Source organism: Xenopus tropicalis, chromosome 5, assembly GCF_000004195.4.
Source record: "Xenopus tropicalis strain Nigerian chromosome 5, UCB_Xtro_10.0, whole genome shotgun sequence".
Lineage (NCBI taxonomy): Eukaryota > Metazoa > Chordata > Amphibia > Anura > Pipidae > Xenopus > Xenopus tropicalis.
The window spans coordinates 110,256,126-110,276,020 of record NC_030681.2 but is presented as its reverse complement, the minus strand read 5'-3'; the positions used below and the strand labels follow the sequence as shown (position 1 = coordinate 110,276,020).

The 19,895-nt window shown below is 36.3% G+C and overlaps 1 protein-coding gene across 8 annotated transcripts in view; it reads left to right on the top strand.

Moving 5' to 3' along the window:
- The window catches only part of nlgn1 (neuroligin 1), a 414,257-nt gene extending 408,176 nt beyond the window's left edge, over positions 1–6,081 (top strand). For 7 of the 8 annotated variants that reach the window (XM_031901575.1, XM_031901576.1, XM_031901577.1 and 4 more), the window contains 2 exons: positions 120–909; positions 3,598–6,081. In XM_031901575.1, the coding sequence (XP_031757435.1) occupies positions 120–909; positions 3,598–4,408 (1,601 nt within the window). In that variant the 3' untranslated portion in view covers positions 4,409–6,081. The remainder of the gene's footprint in view (positions 1–119; positions 910–3,597) is intronic. The other variant, NM_001171826.1, reaches the window with a different exon arrangement.
- Positions 6,082–19,895: the final 13,814 nt, after the last annotated feature.

The window sequence follows — 19,895 nt, the reverse complement described above, 5'->3', positions numbered from 1 at the left end:
CTTACTTACCAATTTACTTACCAATTTGCATATTTTCAGGGCAAATCTGGGCATTTACCTATCAATTCCAGTTACAATTATCTATCTTGGCTTATATATTTTTTTATGTTTTATTACAGGACTTTTTCAAAGAGCAATTGCACAAAGTGGAACAGCCCTTTCTAGTTGGGCAGTTAGCTTCCAGCCTGCCAAATATGCTCGGATTCTGGCCACAAAAGTTGGGTGCAACATGTCAGATTCAGGGGAGCTTGTGGAATGTCTACAGAAGAAGCCTTATAGAGAACTTGTAGACCAAGACATACAGCCAGTGCGGTATCATATAGCATTTGGCCCAGTTATTGATGGAGATGTTATACCCGATGACCCACAGGTATTGATGGAACAAGGTGAATTCCTCAACTATGATATCATGTTGGGAGTTAATCAGGGAGAAGGCCTTAAATTTGTAGAAAGTACTGTGGATCATGAAGATGGTGTTTCAAGCAGTGATTTTGACTTTGCAGTTTCCAATTTTGTGGATAATTTGTATGGCTATACAGAAGGTAAAGATATACTGAGGGAAACAATCAAGTTTATGTACACAGATTGGGCAGATCGTAATAATCCAGAAACCAGAAGAAAAACATTGTTGGCTTTGTTTACGGACCATCAATGGGTTGCACCAGCTGTGGCAACTGCTGATCTACATTCAAACTTTGGTTCACCCACATACTTTTATGCCTTTTATCATCATTGCCAAACAGACCAAGTGCCTGCTTGGGCAGATGCATCCCACGGAGATGAAATTCCATATGTGTTTGGGATTCCAATGATAGGTCCTACAGAGTTATTTCCATGCAACTTCTCTAAGAATGATGTCATGCTTAGTGCTGTAGTGATGACATATTGGACAAACTTTGCCAAAACTGGGTAAGTTACAAATATGATTGTTATTATGTTCCAAACAAGCACAAAGTAATCATAAAGCAGTCAACAGTATCAAAATATTGACTTATGTAAACAGCTTACATTGTACAAATGATATACCTCAGTTTTTCTTTGTGGTCTCATATTAAAGTAAGCTAAAGGTTAAATCAAAATATTAGAGTTAGAAAATGAAAAAATACTTTTCATCTAACAGTCATTAGCCCAATGGTACCTTTTTGATTAGCATGTATATACTGGTAAGTGAAAACATCCTGCCTTTCAAACATTGCCATGCCATTAAGAAAGCATAAATCAGTTTGCACCTGATTAATTGGTTGTAGTTCTCTTAATGACGCAACTCAGTGTGGCAACCCCTGAGCTTCTACCAGGTTCAGAGTGGTAACAGCTCCAGGGTTCCCCTATATCAGTGCTGTCCAACTTCTACGGTGCCGAGGGCCGGAATTTCTCTAGCATACATGGTGGAGGGCCACTAATGGAAGCCAGTTTTGACCACTCCCCTTTTTGAAACCACACCCACTTCAAACCACACCTATTTTATCACAATGGTGGTAGCACAGCAAAATCCCAAATGCTTGGTCCTTACTGTGGGGATATCAACCATCATTCATATGTGAAAGAATTATGTCATATTAAGATATACCCTTAAATTCCATATGCCTCCTCCTCCCCTGTGGATAGCAGAGCAACCCCCAGTACATAATTACACACCTTAGGAACCATTTAATGGCTATTTACAACTGCTAACAAACTCCCACAACAAACCCCTGCCAGGTTCACCTCCCACAAGCAGCATAGGGCAAGCAGAGTATGGCACACACAGGCAGCACTCTGCCTGTCCTATGCTGCCTGTGTGTGCCATACTCTGCCTGTCCTACCCTGCCTGTGTGTGCCATACTCTGCCTTCCCTATGCTGCCTCTGTGTGCCATACTCTACCTGCCCTACCCTGCCTGTGTGTGCCATACTCTGCCTGCCCTACCCTGCCTGTGTGTGCCATACTCTGCCTGCCATACCCTTCCTGTGTGTGCCATACCCTCCCTGACCTATGCTGGCTGTATGTGCCATACTCTGCCTACAGTACCTATGTCTGAGGTGTGAATAAGTGAACAATGGGAGTGATTACAGTCTGAGCCTGAGGTGTGAACACTGCAGGGGGTGAACAATGCAGGTATTAAAAGGTGTGAAAAACACGGGGGAAATATATTTATTTTTTACCTCCAAAAATGGCAGTTCAGTAGTTTCCTAAACTGGTAGTCTGAGATAATGTATGCAATTTTTTGCTAAAAAGGCATCACACTTTTTGACTTGTGAATGAATCCTGGTTTGCAGTGTCCTCAGGTGTGAATTCCAAAATTTCTTTTGCTGTTTTGCATTCTAAGTAGACTAAGCTTTGATCTTCAATTGTGCTTTCCTTATTATAAATGTAATGTTCCCATGAAACTGCTTGCCTGGCAAAGGGAAATGCAAATCAGAAAACTCACTCTACACTGATAAATTCTAACAAGGTCTAACTGGTCTATAGCAGGGATCTGATATAATCCTAGCAGTCAATCAAAAACTCTGTGGTGAGAATCACCTTATATATTTTTACATAATGACCATATTGTTGTATTTTTAAATAAAACTGCCATCAAAATGCCCTTCTAGAATTCAACACTTATTTTTGGTGTCTAGAAATATCAAAACTATAACAAGTAATCTGACATGATTTCACAATTGCCTGCTTCAGCACTATAACAAAATGTGAAACGGTGATACCACAACTTAAACTATTGTGTCATCTGCAAACATGGCCAAGTCTAGACCATCTTCAAATAGGACCTGACACTGGTCCCTGTAATTCCCTGTAATTCTTTTTGCAGAATGCAAAGTATTTCTAGCTTGGCCTAGGTAATCTGCAGGACAGAAATTATTTAAGAACATCCCAGCGTTACTTTTTAAAGTGTCCAACATGAAAAGGATAAATTGGTAAACTCATTTATATAGTAAAATAATAACACCCCACTCACGGCACTCACATTTATAATGTTATGCTTTTAAAAAAGAAAGTCAAATACATATGTTGTAGGTATCCATTTTAAAAGAATGATCTGGTAACTGGATTTTGGATTAATAAAATATAAATGTAAAAGCAGTATTTCTAGTTTAATTCTTTACCAGACTATAGTTTCCCTTTAAAGATAACCTGAACATAGAAAAAGAGAGAGAACAGCATACAGCATTTTAATATCATAAAATGCCTTTATTGGATACACATGGCACAACCTTGGATAAAGCAACGTTTCAGGTCTCACTTGACTTTTTTTTAAGCTTGATAAAAGGCCAAGTGAGACCTGAAATGTTGCTTTATCCGAGGTCATGCCATGTGTATCCAATAAAAGCATTTTACGATATTAAGGTGCTGTATGCTATTCTTCTCTTGACTACTGGAATGGATAGTGCCCATTAAGGATACATGCACCTACCATTGCTACATATGCTATAATTAAATGTAAGTTTAATAAATCTAGATGCATGTATGTATGTAAGTATGTATATTTTTGCATGTATGCAAGCAACCATTTTAGAACAGTTTTGCCACCTTTACCTATTCTGTTCCTTTAAAAATAGATGTCGGACTGATATGAAGGTTTCTTAAACAATTTTTAAACAATATTTTTTTTTTTTTGCAGTGATCCAAATCAGCCTGTGCCACAGGATACAAAATTCATACATACAAAACCAAACAGATTTGAAGAAGTTGCTTGGACTAGATATTCACAGAAAGACCAGCTCTATCTTCACATTGGGTTAAAACCTAGAGTTAAAGAGCACTATAGGGCGACCAAAGTGAATCTTTGGTTAGAGCTTGTACCACGCCTTCATGTTATGAATGACCTGACCACAACTAAAGGCCCTTCTACAGATATAACATCTAAGCCTACAGGGAGCAATACCGTACCAGTAACATCAGCCTTTCCTACTGTCAGTGAAGATAATTTTAAACAAAAGCCAAGCTCAATTTCATTGGAAAGAGACTATTCTACTGAGCTCAGTGTTACAATTGCAGTCGGAGCATCACTGCTTTTCCTTAACATTTTGGCATTTGCAGCATTATACTACAAGAAGGATAAAAGGAGACATGATGTTCATCGGAGGTGTAGCCCCCAGCGCACTACAGCAAATGATATAGCCCATGCACAAGAAGAGGAAATAATGTCTTTACAAATGAAGCACACAGACTTAGATCATGAATGTGAATCTATACATCCACACGAGGTTGTCCTTAGAAATGCCTGCCCTCCTGATTACACGCTTGCAATGAGAAGATCTCCAGATGACATCCCTTTAATGACACCCAATACTATAACAATGATTCCTAACACTATACCAGGGATTCAACCCATACACGCCTTCAATACTTTTACTGCTGGACAGAATAACACTCTACCCCATCCCCATCCACACCCACATCCACACTCACATTCTACAACCAGAGTATAGCCAAACTAGATGAAGAACTTTATTTTTTGATGTCTTAAAGTAGACAACCTTAAAGGGAAATACATGGCTTTTGGGACTCTTGTTATTTAACTGTGAAGGAGTACAAAGTGCATAATGAATATACATATAAAAAAAAGACTTTTCAAATTTTGAAGAAAAATGTAAATATGAAAATGGACAAAGCAGCAATTGAAGTAATTGCTCTAAGCGATAGTATTTTTTCCATTCTTGTTAATTTTTTTGTAATTTTTTTTTTGTTCAAAAATTTAAGTTACAAATTGATGTTTGGCATGTGCTATAAAATGAGAGGACAAAGACTTTATATGTACTGTATTTATATGCACAAGAGACTCACTCATGGAATGTTAGATAGTTTTCACTGGGTTTTATTTGAAACAGTTTTATTGAGTAGATAATAAAAGTACACAAAGCACCAATGCTTTTGAGGCCTTAATGGGGGCCCCATTTTATAACCTGCCAATAAAATAGGGTTTATCTCCTGGCAGGTACACCACTACCACTTAAGTGCTGTCACTATAAATTGTGGGAATAAAGAAAAGTGGATATTTTTAGCACGAAGTGCATGATAAATTGTATGCTTGGTGGCTGTGCTGCTGATTAAGCCACAACTAAAACCGTTCTCATCCCATTAAAGTTTTATAAAAGATTACTCAGTCAATTGGCAAACTTTATAGTTTTAAATGGGTGTGGGAGAAATAAAATAATATTTCACAATATCCTGTGTTAAAACATGAAAAAGTACGTTAGAATGTTAGAAATTATGAAAAGCACTTCTTGTGAATCCCAAATGATGATTAGTTAAATTTGTTAGATTCTAATTAAGAGCATACTTTTTTAATTAAGATTTTTAAATGTTATCTGAATTGCAGTTTATTTAGTATTGTTGACATTTAATACAATAATTATATGAGATAATCACCATCTTTCCAGAGAAACCAGAATTAACATTATTATCTATAATGCTATTAGGGTTTGAAAGATTTTTTCCAAATCACCTTTCAAATTATGCAACGTATTTCTGTTACATGGATGATACCTCATTGCAGGTCACAAAATGTATGTAAATACTGAGGATAGAAAAAAATGATTAACTGCACCAACAAATAGAGGTTTAAAAAAAAAATCCATGTCTTCAGTGTCTCCAAATGAAAACAAAAACAAATATTTTTATCCCCTCCTTGTTTATCAGCAAGATTATTTATGGCGGTCTTTACAGTGTGTTTGTAAATGTATCAGATGTACGGTTATATGGAAATAGAGAGAGTTGGATGTAAGCACATCATATAAAATACTTTCACTCTTGCCTGTAATATATTTCTCTTGGACAACAGTTTATGTGTTTTCCCCAACTTTTTTCTTTTTTCTTTTTTTAATTACTTTTTCAGAATACTGTAATTTTGATAGTTTGTAAAATAATGCAAATACATTTCTCTGACAAACTAACTGCAGTAACAGAAACCTTTCTTTTCAATTACTCTTTTTCAAGAATGGAAGATTATTACACAAGGAAATTGTATATTACTTAATGGAAATTACTTTGTACTTCTTGGCTAGATTACTGGTCACTGAGTGAAAATAAAGATAATCTCGCTAAATGATATTATACAATGCTAAAAGATATGATTTCGCTCATTAAAGAGCCAATGTGTTGATCACTGTTCTGTCATTTTTCCACTTTACAGTTATAATGTCACCTTTCTTTTTAAAATTGTAACTATCAGTGAATACCTTCCATATTACCAATGTGGCAGCTGTAGGAGCCCCAAGGTACTCAGGTTGGTGTATGAAGAAATGTATCACATTCCCATCCCTGTTCCTATATAATCTTAAACTGAGAAAATATTTTTGGATTATGGTGTTATTTATCAATGTGTTCATATGTTCTTTTCCGCTATTCATGTTTTTTTGTGTTAATCATGAATTTCAATAATGGTTAAAACAAAAATGATTTTTTTACATTGGGCCAGATTCATTTAATTGAAAAATAAGTTATCTCTTGGTTTATCATGTGAAAACTCACAGACGAGATTCCAGGAGAAAAAACTTTTTCTCCAAATTCAGTTCCAGTTTTTTCCCACACCAAGTTTTCACATGATAAACATTGAGGTTTTCTGAATTGGATTGCGACTCAAATTGAATCTTGTCCACAAGTTTTCACATTAAAAAACCTTTTTCTAATTGAATTGAAGGGTTACTAGGTGACAATTATGGATGGGTTTCAATTTGAGAAGAAAAAACTTTTCTCCTAATTCAATTCCAGTTTTTCCCATAGACTTTAATTGATTTTTCACCTGGTAAACAATAAGATAAGTTTTTCTGAATCAAATTGCATCTTAAATCGAATCTGCAATGAGTTTTCACATGATTAACCTTTTTCTCACTGAATTTAATCTGGCCCATTGTGTAAAAAAAGAAAAAGTTTGGCATCTAAAAGCTTATAAGGGTCATATAGAAGTCAATATGAGCTGTCCTGGTAAAAAATTAGTAACTTTTTTCAAATTTTTTGATCTTTTGAAAATTACATGAAAATTATTAATTTGAGGGTTTTTTTTTTATGTCATCACTTTTTTACTATTTATTTTTACATAAATAACTTAAAAAAATTTAAATTGAAGATTAATCAAAGTAGGAAAAAATATGAAAATAATACAACTATGAATTTTGACAAATCAGCCTTTAAGAATCCAAGAAATAATTTAAAGGTTTAGGGAAGTTTATCACAATCTTTTAACTCATAAGATAATTTAATAACAAAAGTATGAATTGTGGTAGTTCTTAGATTTCACCAATATAAAGGAGTACATGGTTTAATAAAGGCATCTTTATTTCACCCAAGACTTATTAATTCAGTAAAGCCATTAAGAAAAGTCACCTTGAACAGCGAAACCGCAATGTGTGAAGTTTGGAGAGACTTTGTGGCTGCACCTATTATTGAATAAATAAATGAACCAGAGTAACAACAGATTATCATTTTGAGCTGTGGTAAAGTAAATGGTAATGTGCATAGCAAAGAATTTTGTATGGATTAGTGGTAATGAACATTTTAACATTTGCCAGAGATATTATTGTATTATTCTGCATGTGACACAAAGTGAGTGATTCAGCAATGGCAGAGACTTTTTTTTCTCAATTTAAATTTTTTTGCTCTCAAAAAACTCAAATTTAGTTTGAAAACGTGAATGTCTGGTATTTATGGAGGTGCCAAATAAGGGCTAATATTGGCCATTAGGTAGCTTCTATGGGCACTATCAGCTTACAGGGGGCTTTATCTGGTAGTAAAGCTTGTTTGTATTCAACCAAAACTTGCCCCCAAGTCAGGAATTGAAAAATAACTACCTGGTTTGGGGGCACTGAGAGCAACATCCAAGGGGTTGGTGAGCAACATGTTGATCACAAGCCACTAGTTGGGGATAACTGCCCTAAAGGGTACCGTCATATATATTCAAGTGGGTTACCTGAGCATGTCTTGTGCAATTTATAAATGCAAGTGAAAACCTGTATATTGTGGTTCAGCTTCCTCTAAATAAATTGCAATTCAAAGTGCAGAGTACAGGGCTGATAGACAAAGGAGAGCCTTGGAATTAAACCTGAGAAAGTGGTATTCACATGAATCTCTTTGCGTGTTACACCTCTGTATGCAAATGATATGCCAATGCAAAGTGCAGGTCCCGTGGATGCAAGACGCCATGAAATTAACCCAGTTATGGTCATGCACCTAAACATGTTGGTGACTTGTACATAGTGAGTCAGATGCTAACATTCATATTTACTCTGCCTGAAACAATGTTGTCGAATAAACAAAGTTCACTTACAGATTGACGAAAAGAAATGACCGCACAACTTGTATGATATTAACCAAGATGGATACTAACTTGTGCCAGCATTTGTATATTGTGCAGCACAGGGTCAGACTGGGGGGTGCAGGGTCCACCAGGGCTACTGCTTCAGGGGCCCCTGCACCCCCCAATGGGCCCCTGCAGCAACCTTCACACTGCCCCCCACAGGGGCCCCCACCACCCGTCCGACCCCTTTCCTTGAACACACATAAGTGAAACTTACCTTCAGCACATCGAGGGAGGAAGACCGGCGGATCGGGGGAAGCTTCCTATGGGATCAGGTCTCGGTCACTGGGGCCCACCTGGTTTTTCCAGGTGCCCATCAGCCCTGTCCGACCCTGGTGCTGCATGCTGTTTTAAGGGGAATATGCTGCACTTACAATGTAAACAAGACCTTAAGTGGGTGCAGGTGTAAATTATACCATGGAGGCATTTACTGTATTTATACCTGTATCTGAGATGAACTAGTAAAATACAAATGAATGATATTAATGTGAACTTATGGAACCTAGAATACTACATAAAGATAAGATAATTAAGGTAAGTATTCTTACATTTGGAATATACCTACATCAGTTTAATTTCTTATTGTTAGTGATCTCAGTAGTTACTTTGTGCTGCTATTCCATAAAATCATAGCACTCTAGGCACTGGTATGCCATAGAACAGCTTTTACACTGCTCCACTTAATCAAAAGTTCCCACAATAAATGTGGCTTCCAGGCAGCCACCCAGATGTGTTTTGAACACCTATATTCTGTTGGGCATGCTTTTGCAACTAAAACCTTGCAATTAATAGGGCAGATTACAGTAGACTAACAGTTATATGCTAATTGTTTATTTCCTAAATATCTTCAGGCCTGTTTATACAGTTACAATTCCAATTAACTCTCATGACAGACCATCAACCCCAACAATCGCTCATAATATGTCCTGCATTTCGGTAATGGAGCTGGGTATACAAGCATGAAGTTCCTTGTGCTGTCAGTATACAGTAGTGTATGTGCCCTGTTAAACAAAAGGGTATACTGCCCCTTTAGACATATATAAGGTTTTGTGGGAGCCATGCTGTTCCTAAACTTGACCACAAAATCATCTTTAAATTTACAATGTGAAAAATGCACCCTGCAAGATAAACATTAAATGAAGCAATATAGTACATCTATTTTTGTGTCTACTATGTTGAATGGGCTTGTCTGTCAGCTACATTCCCTTTTGAGACTTTACTGATATAAAATGAACATGCTGGATGGTTCATTAGTAAATGGTTTAGATCCACGTTTCTAGCAAAGAAGGCATATATTTTGCCAGCTGATAAGCAGCCAAATACTATGTGGATTCCAGATTCCTCATTTTTAAAGTTATGCGATGGAAATGCTGCAGTGCCACCAGCACAAGCAGAAATGTAGCAAACAAACTCATACGAATTCATGTCTATTCATGGCACAAATTATTGTGTCCACACAGTAATTTAAAGTATAGATGTATTCAATTTAGTATGCTGTCGCTGGCTCAACCTCATTTCATACAGCAGACATATAACCAAAAATATTCAGTCACAAAGAAAAGAGTGATTGAATACAAAAAGCCTGTCCCCTAAAGATTTGAACCATCCCAAATCCCTCAGGCAAGGATCAATTTGTTTAGGTGCACCTAAACTGATGCTTTTGGGGCACAGTACCAGAGAGACTGAGGAAACATACAGAATGTTCTGGATATGGTGATAGCTGGGAGTATTATAGGCTGCAGAGTGGCAGTGAGCATCAGTTAACCAGGCAGGGCTAGTATTCCTGGCCACCGTTATTTTCCGATATTACTGTCTGACACTTTTTTTAAACCACAATAATACATTCCATTTCAGTTTTAATTCCATGCCAATCATACAGCAGACAGGTGTTACATTATATTGTTACTTCTGTGTTATGTTATGAATAGAACAATGTTATATACAGTAAATATCAATGGATCTTTTTATCACATAAAAAAAACAAACAAAGGCCAAAAGCCCCCTTTAAGATTTAAGAAAATGAATTTTTTCATTTGAAGGTGGTTCTTTATGGTAGGGGCAGTGAGGTTGTGGAATGCCCTTCTGGTGATGTGGTGTTGGCAGATTCCATGAATGCCTTTAAGAAGGGTTTGGATGACTTCTTGGAAAAGAATAATATCCAAGACTATAGCGATCTCGAGATCTAAAGATAGTTCATATAGGTAGTATAGGTAAGTATATATATTGTGAATAAATAACCCCCTGTTCCATATAAAATGTAAACATAGTTACATAAAGTTCAACCCTATCAAGTAAACACACCCAAACCTATACTGACCTTTCTATACACTCACATACATACAGGTTCTGGAATGCCAATGGGACTATAATTACCCTTATATTTTACAACAGGGGGTACATAATACAAGTTTCAATTAAGTAATGTGACAGAAATTTCTAATCACTAAACACCATTTAGGAGGATATAAGTTGAAGTCTATTAATGGTTCTTTGCATTATACACAACTGTGCTGTGGTGATTAGTGATGAGTGAATCTGTCCCATTTTGCTTTGCCAAAAAATTCCAGAAAAATTTACAAAACGCAACTTTTTTTGATGTGACCACGTCTAGTTCGAAGTGACCATTCCCATTGTTTCATGAAAACATTTGCTGATGGCGAAATGCAGAATTTCGCCGCAAATCCATGCCTGCTGAAAAAATGTGCTCATCAGTAGTGGTGATTGGTAATGAGCGAATCTGTCCTGTTATGTTTCACTGTAAAATTCGAGAAACGACCAGAAAATTCGCAAAACAGCGAAAAATCCTTGAAATGTGTTTCTTGAGCAAATTTTTTGTGCGTCTTTTTTTTGCTGTGACTGCGCCCATTTGACGAGCAATAATTTTCGCTGATGGTGAAATGCAGAAATTCGCTACAAATCCATGCCTGCCAAAAAAAATTGCTTGGTGATTGATGCAGGTAACAAAGTTTGCACCAAGTCTAGTAACTTTCTCTCACCTCGCTGAAGCAGTACAATGTTCTATTAAGTTCAGTGCCATTACGTCATTAAGTTTCTGTTTCCCCTTCTTGCCTGAGTCTTTTTTTGCCTTCTCTGTTGTCTTTGCAACATGCCACAGTTGCTGAATTTGCTGTTACTAAAGAAATTCCCCCACCAATTAATCCATGAGGCTTGTGGTTCCATAGAAATCCCCATAGTCTAAAGTAAATGAATAATTTCAATCTTAATTCAGTGGTGTATGAAATCACCTTCATATCTTTCTTCAAGATCAGCTGAAGCTCTCTGTTCTTGTCATGGAGGTTAGAGATCATTATTGTGTTATACTAACATACTTGTAATGTATAAACCTTAAACACAAAAGAGAATATGTGTAGTATGTTTTTCTTAATCAACAACACAATATTGAAGTATTTATTATGGCAGCTGACCCTGTAGTATATTACAAAGGAATCACAAAATGTTTTTATGTCACTTACTCTTTCTGCGCAGTGAGAGTTTTCCTAGCTTTCCCAAGTGGTGATACTTACAGCTCCACTCCAGAAAGAGTTCCTATATTTCCTTTGCATGAACTTCACATATCTCACTGTCTGAATTATTACAAAGTATATAAAAATTGTGAATTGTGGTTTTAGAGGCATATTTGTCAAATTGTAAACTCTGACTTTCACCCATTGATAAATACACTCCTAAAAATCCCATAGAAATTAATTGAAAGCAAAGAAATTTTATTGTGGTGAGCGCTGATTTTAAACTTTGATAAATCTTCCCATAAGTGCCTCCATCGGAGAAAAAAAGGTTATACTGTATATACGCGCTCCGTGCGTATTTTCTGTGACTTTTTCGTTGCTTGCGCAACTTTTTCGTACTTTCGTACTTTTTCGTACTTTGCGACAAAATTTGTGCGACAAAAACATATTGTCACGCCAAGTATGAAAGTTTCGGATTCATTCAAGCTTCATTATCCTGACTTTCCTTGTATATACTTTTCCTTGTATATATTTTGTTTATATATATATATATATATATATATATATATACAGTATATATATATATATATATATATATATATATATATATATATATGTATATATATATATATATAAAATAGAAAGTGTGCCGCGCACACAGGGGCTTGATACAAAAAAAGAAAAAGTGTTTTTATTGAAAAAAATTCCAACGTTTCGAGCACAGCCAAAAAAACCCACTTTTTCTTTTGTATCAAGACCCTGTGTGCGGCACTCTTTCTATAATATTTTTGTTTTTGACCTGCACCAAGGACTTGTATAGGGTGTATATATACACACACACTAAATGACTAAATGAGAAAGACTGTAAAAACTTCAACTCACCAAGAAAGGGCAATTAAGAGAAACTGTGGAAATCAAGGTAAAAGACCAATAAATCGTTCAGAGAGAACTGCTTGTATGGCAGAAAGGCAAAAGCAACCCCTCATATCATTGCAAAAGACTAGTAAATCAACTGGAGGGAGATAGTCTGCTGTGTATACATGGAACAATGAAGCAGAGAAACTTATCCAAGCCGTAAAGCTTCACTGTATAAGAGTCCTGTTTTGGTCACACCATATTTTAAGAAAAAAATCCTAGTCCAGACTGATGCCTCAGGTGTGGGTCCCATTGAATGGGCTATTGAAAGCCTATTGTTAGTGACTGGCCATTAGGGATGTAGCGAACCTCAAAAAAAAAGTTCGCGAACCTGTTTGCGAACTTCCGCCGAAAATTGCGAATATTCGCGAACTTTGAGGAACCCCATAGACTTCAATGGGAAGGCGAACTTTAAAAAATAGAAAAGCCATTTCTGCCCAGAAAACTGATTTTAAAGTTGTTTAAAGGGTGCCACGACCTGGACAGTGGCATGCAGGAGGGGGATCAAGGGCAGAAACCTCTGAAAAATTGACACACGCCGTTTTTCAAAATGATCGGTAATTTTGCGACTTTTTCGTATTTTTCGGCGCTTTCGTAAAGTTATCGTAAGTTTTGCGACTTTTTCGGAGCTTTCGTAACGTTATCGTAAGTTTTGCGACTTTTTCGGAGCTTTCGTAACGTTATCGTAAGTTTTGCGACTTTTTCGGATCATTCGTACCGTTATCGTAAGTTTTGCGACTTTTTCGGATCATTCGTACCGTTATCGTAAGTTTTGCGACTTTTTCGGATCATTCGTACCGTTATCGTAAGTTTTGCGACTGTTTCGGAGCTTTCGTAACGTTATCGTAAGTTTTGCGACTTTTTCGGATCATTCGTACCGTTATCGTAAGTTTTGCGACTTTTTCGGATCATTCGTACCGTTATCGTAAGTTTTGCGACTGTTTCGGATCTTTCGTAACGTTATCGTAAGTTTTACGACTTTTTCGTACCGTTATCGTAAGTTTTGCGATTTTTTCGGAGAATTCGTACCGTTATCGTAAGTTTTGCGATTTTTTCGGTGCCGGCGAACCCAAATTGCGAACATCACGAAAAGTTCGCGAATTTGCGGACTTGCAAACACCCGATGTTCGCGCGAATTAGTTCGCCGGCGAACAGTTCGCTACATCTCTACTGGCCATGCACCTGCCACTTCAGTGGTTTTTGGCACTTAATAAATGAATAATTAGTAGAACACTGACCAGGAAATTGGCAAGGAAATGCTGATGCCCTATCCAGGGTATACTGTCTGGTGGCTAAAAGTGCTGACCATGATAAGGTTAAGCAGAGGACTGGTACCTGTTATGGCTACTGAAAAAATCATTGAAGGAATATCCCCCCCCCCAAATTATCTATGAATTATCACAGACAGCCGTGAAAATAAGTGCCAGTTCAGGTGCATGGATGAATAGCTATACCTGTAATCAAAAGGTTTTTTCAGGCAGTAAGGTCAGCAGCTTATGCTATTCTGGATGACGGAGGTAGAAACTACTTGTAGCTAGGAGTTATTTTGAAAAAGTCTGTTTTTGTGGGATATATATTTGCCCTCCTAGTGATCATGGATCTGTCTACAAGGGCAGGGTTTTCTAGTTGCAGGACTACCTGTTATTTGCTACTCTACAGATTTTAAAGTGAACTGTAACTTATTTTGTTTGATTACTGCTATGTGAATAAACCACAGGCACAGCTCTACTTAAACCTTTGTGTTCATATCCTACCTATGGGAAAAGGGACACACTACTACCATCAGAGTGATTTCTTCACAATATATATAGATACTTTTGTATAGCAATTGAGAAAAGAATGTAAATCTTTTCCACAATGCTATGACACAGAAGAGATGTAGAAGATGATAAGGGCAGTGTTCACTGAGGCTGGTGAAGACAGTACAAAAGTGTTATTGAATTGATGAGTGACCTGACCTGTGTAAAAGGGATGGGACAAAAACTTTCATCCAGGACTTACCTGTAAGAACTGTAAAATGAGTGGGAACAGCTGAGAGAGCTAAGGAGAAAGACTAAAATGCTGTGAGGTAAATATTTGTAATTTTTGCCCACAAATAAGTACTGTTCAAAAGCTAGTTTCTTGGGTGCTTGGCCTGCCGATGGACAGGTCTGTTCTGGTGTTAAGAAAGAACTTTCAAGTAGGTCGATTTTTTGTTTAATTATTATTTTAACAGGTCTTAGCATTTTGCTAAATTATTGTAAGCATGTTGTATACTCAGCCTGGGTAGTAGCTGATGCTTATTAAGGATCAAAAAAAACCTTTATGCTACATCTAGGTCTGTGGTCAAACTCTTCTCACAAACCTGCCCATTTTGATTTATGCTTTGCATATGAATATCTACTGGCAATTCACAGTTACTCTAATGACTCCAGTTATATGGGTAGATTTCAGATATAGATTCTGACCCTCTGGGCCAGATTGGCAGCTTATTTACCTGTGCACAGGGGCTGACAACTGCCCCCATGACCACACTGGCACCTCGATGTGGTTTTTTTCTAACAAGTCTGCACAGGCCCTCATTATGATTCAATCATTGGCTGGGTAACCTCACCAAACAAGCATATATTTATATCTATGGCCAGCTTTTTAGTCCAATCTTATTTGTAACTGTTTTTAATAGTTTTGAGATTATGCCTACTGCAATATATCACAGAAAGCTATTTTTGCAGTGATTTATTGTTCCATTTATTTAATTGCAATGCTAAATGAGAGAAGCACTTCTCGTTGCCAGATTTCTTAGAAATGATGAGCTTTGTAAGAATTCTGGCCACTGCAATTATTTTGTTTTCAGATAATTTTAAACCAGTGCCTTAGGTTTGAGCCTGTAACTAAATTGTCTAAAGCTATACTTCATGTTTGCTTCTTTCTGTTCTTTCTTATACATAGTAAATCTGTTTGTTTACTGTGCAGCACACATCTCTGAAATAGTGACATATAAGAAACGTATACTGGGTAAAATGTATCATAAAAAACACCTTTCCTTTTCATGTAGGTGTTGATGAACAGTTAATGTGTTGAAAGTCAATTACTTTAAGTATCAACTGTGATGTCTTCAATTGCTGTTCCCTTAAGTCTTCCTTCATTAATAGAAAATTGAACTCAGGCTTCAGTTTCTTACAGAATATGTATTTTAAAATCCTGTGAAAAAAAGATTTCTTAGAAATAGGAAATAACTTGAGAATTTACAGAAAGTTGTATATAAACAAATGTTTTGGAAACAGATTTTTCCAGAAGAAGAACTAGTATTCGAAACATTGACACTTTTCAATGGAAAACTTCTTTTGCACAAGATCCCAATGAATGTGATAAGAATCTGCAGTAGGTTAAGCACAAAAAGCATAGAACAGCAGCCTTTCAATACCCTTACCGAATGTTTTACTATGACTATTTAATAGACGCTCTAACTGTGGGAAAATATAACACAAACTTTTGGTCCAAACATAAAACAAGTTCACACTTGACCATGGGACATTCTCAGTAATCCACTCATTAAAGTAAAACAATATATAATATTAACTATTTTTAGAGTGTTCCATAATGCAGTTTAATTCTGAAGTTTTTTACAGAATTCTAACAAAAAGTTGTTGAACAACAGTGGTAATAGAACTGAAGATCTGATATGTACATAGTGGTAATAGAACTACAGTGGCAACCTTCCCCTAAGGAACTGCCCTGATACCCTGTTTCTAAGAAGTTGCCAACATAGTAGCTCTTTTTTTTCTTAAAGATATAGCATAGTGGAAAGGAGTTTCTCTGACAAGTGAGGGCACTGTGTTTGTAGCTCTGCTATTGCAGAGCTACAAATACATTCTCCGCAATGTAATTTCCCCTTCCAATTGACATGGATGCATTTCAGAAAAAATTCACAATTTTGTGAATTTTTTCAGGGTTTCATAAATTTTTTAAGCAATTTTTTTTAGCCATTTCTAAAAAGTCAATAATTTATAATGATTTCCATCCACATTAGTAAACAACATGCAAGTCTCAGAAGAGGGGAAAGCTGCCATGTAGAGGTTGTATGTGTTTGCCTTCCTAGCAATTTGCATTGTTTAAGTAAATCCTAAAGTATCTTACTTAAGGTTAACATATAGTTGCAAGTACTGTCTTATCCTCAGCTTACCTTTGTCACAGAGAAGGCTCCTCCCACTCTGACAGCTTCTCTTGTCACAGTGGAAAAAGCAACCTTTATGTATCATTTCTAGTGACAGGTCTCTAGACAGACTTTGTGGGAAATAGTTTTAATTACAGGAAGGCCATCTCCCATAATGTCAAAATAATTCTAATTTTTAAAAATAATTTTCATTTTTCTATGTAATAATATTAGCAGTATATACTTTATCCTAACTAAGCTGCATGATTCCATATTGGTGGCAACATAATCCTATTGGGTTAATTTAAAGGGGTCCTCCATTCAAAAACTTAATTGGTTTTAAAGGAGATGTCAAGACTAGTGATGAGCGAATCTGTCCCATTTCGCTTTGCCGAAAAATTAGCTAATCTTTCAAAAGATTCACGGAATGGAAGAAAATTCGCGAAGCGGCGAAAATGTCGCACGTCAAAAAAAAATTGTCGCCTGTGGTTATTCTTTCGTCGCCCGTGGCTATTCTTTTGACACGGGCGACAATTTTTGGACATGCGCCGAGTTTTTCCGTGGCAAATTTTTTCATCCGTTTCGCGAAACAATCCGCCAATGCCAAAACACGGAAATTCGCCGCAAATCCATGCCTGGCGAAACATTCCGCCCATCACTGGTCAACACTAATTTTCATTTCAAGTGTAGCGCAAAGGGCCCCTTACCCCTATCTCACAGCCCACACCACCGCATTCTTTTTTTCTCCGTTTGATGTTTCACCTGGCCGGCATTTTGCCTTGGTGATGTCATCGAACATTCATGTGTGTTCCATATGCGCATGCGCGCATAGCCCCTCCTGCCTGACCACTTGAAGCAGTTTTTTTTTAACAAGCTTTATTAAAACACGCAAAATAGACACATGGGAGGGGGGAGTTTCTGAGCTGTGCAGAGGGGGAAACATCAAGGGATTGCTGCAGCTTCACTGTTTGCTTTTGAGGGACTGAAGTGGCAGTTATTTAATGAATGCTATGAGGTTTTTCACTGCTAAAATTATTGGTTGGGGGTTGACATGTCCTTTAAAGTTAACTGAAGTTTAAAGCAGTGTTTGTTCCTTTCTCTGGATCTGACTCTTAAAAACAATTTAACAGGAGTCAGTTCTCCTCCAGGTCTTTTAATTAGCTTTAATCAACTGTCTTGCAACATTGACTCAGGATTAAGAGCCAGGAGTTCAATGTAAATAGTCAGAGAGATACTGCTTTCATTCGCAATTGCATTTAAAAATACCACTGAAAATGTGTAATTAGCGTATAGTGGAAAGTTGCTTGGAATTACATTTTCTTTAAATAATTTTTGGGTGGAGGAATTATTTGTTTTAATGCACATGAGGTATGGCAATCCCAAAATAAAAAAAAAAACATATCCAGAAAACCCTAGGGTGCTGATTTAAAAATGGTTACATTCAAATGATTGAATTATGGCTTCCGAAACTCATGTGTTCGATATTTGTTAAGTGCAAAAAATTGAATTAAAAAGCTTGTAAGTTCATGTAGAAGAAAAAAAGTTTTCCTAGACAAAATATAAGCCATTTTTTCAACTCAAGCTTTTTGAATTTTGAGGTTTTTTTGAGTTTGTAGACCTATTGCACAAGATAGAATACAAATTAGATGGATTTGAGTTTTTTTTTATGGTTTTGTTGGATCATGTTTTGATTTTTTTCATAAATAAGCAGATAGTCAGGTTTGGTAAAATTTGAAGTTTATTTTAATTTAAAAAAACACAACATTTGATAAAATCGAATTTTGATAATTAAGGGGCCAATTCACTAAAGGTCGTTAACGCTTGACGCATAGTTTTATGCTTTAAAATGTGTTCGATAATTAAGTACCGTTTCATCAAAGTGATATCGCATGCGCCAAATTCCTGATTATCGCAAAGCGTTATTTCCATCGCACTGAGGTAATTATCGAATAGAAATAATACTAACGCATAATTCACAAACATATTTGAAGGGTTAAAAGCATAAAATGTGGCGATCATTTCTGTGAAACTTAATGCCTCCCAGGAGTAGGTGTTTCTAACAAAATTGCAGCTGGTGATTGTGGTGACAAGATGGAGTTTGCAGTCAGATTTTTTCAAGTATGTGATTGCCCTAGAGTGATGCACCCTCCAGTTTTTAGGGAAACGGTCATTTTCAGAACAGTAGTTTTCAGTAATCATTACGTGCTTAATAGCGTGCGCTAATATCGTGTGCTATGAACTAACGCATAAATATATTGCATGTTTTAAAATGACACTTAAAAATATGTCATCGCCAGATAAATAACAATAATACCATCACTTCTTATTTCAGACAATGTTATATGCAAAAGTAGTGATACATATACTAATACTTGATATATACATGCACCAAAGTATATACATGCACATACAAAAATAGCTAATACTGCTACACTCTATCAGGCTATGGTTTGTGCCAATCTCTACGCATTGATTCACTAAACAGCAATTAGAACACACTGATTGTAAGATCTGTTATGTTACATTTTTTTTTTACTAACATTGAGACCAGTTGATGTTTTAAATCTAATTCTGCCATTAATTTATGAATCAGTATTACTTTAACTTTCTATATTACTTAAATTTATGTCATGGGCATTCTTTTAAAAAATATATGAATATTTGATTATATTATTATATTGAGAATTGGAAATTAATATTCACACACACATTCTTGTTTTTATGTAGGGATAGGTGCATTTCTATTCCATTCTGTAAATGTTCAATGGATGCTGCTGAGCCATAACTTCCGTCTAGGAATGTGAATGTGAGATATATTTCAAAATTACCTAAATGTGTCATTATAGAATGAAAAAGTCTTTCTAGGTCTGCATTGTATCTGCTAGTTTTTCAGCTTTGGTTGCCAGTGGAATTTTGTAAGTTGTAGTCCAACGACAACTAGTCAGATGAAAGAAACTTTTATAGCACTGATACGGTAGGACTCAGGACTCACATGTTTATATAAAAGAGTTTCTGTTTAATCCTTTAGTAGTGTTTGTCAGTAGGGTTGGAACATAATTAAAAGCAGAAAAAGATAAGGATAAATCTAAACTACACAAACAAACACTGTACAA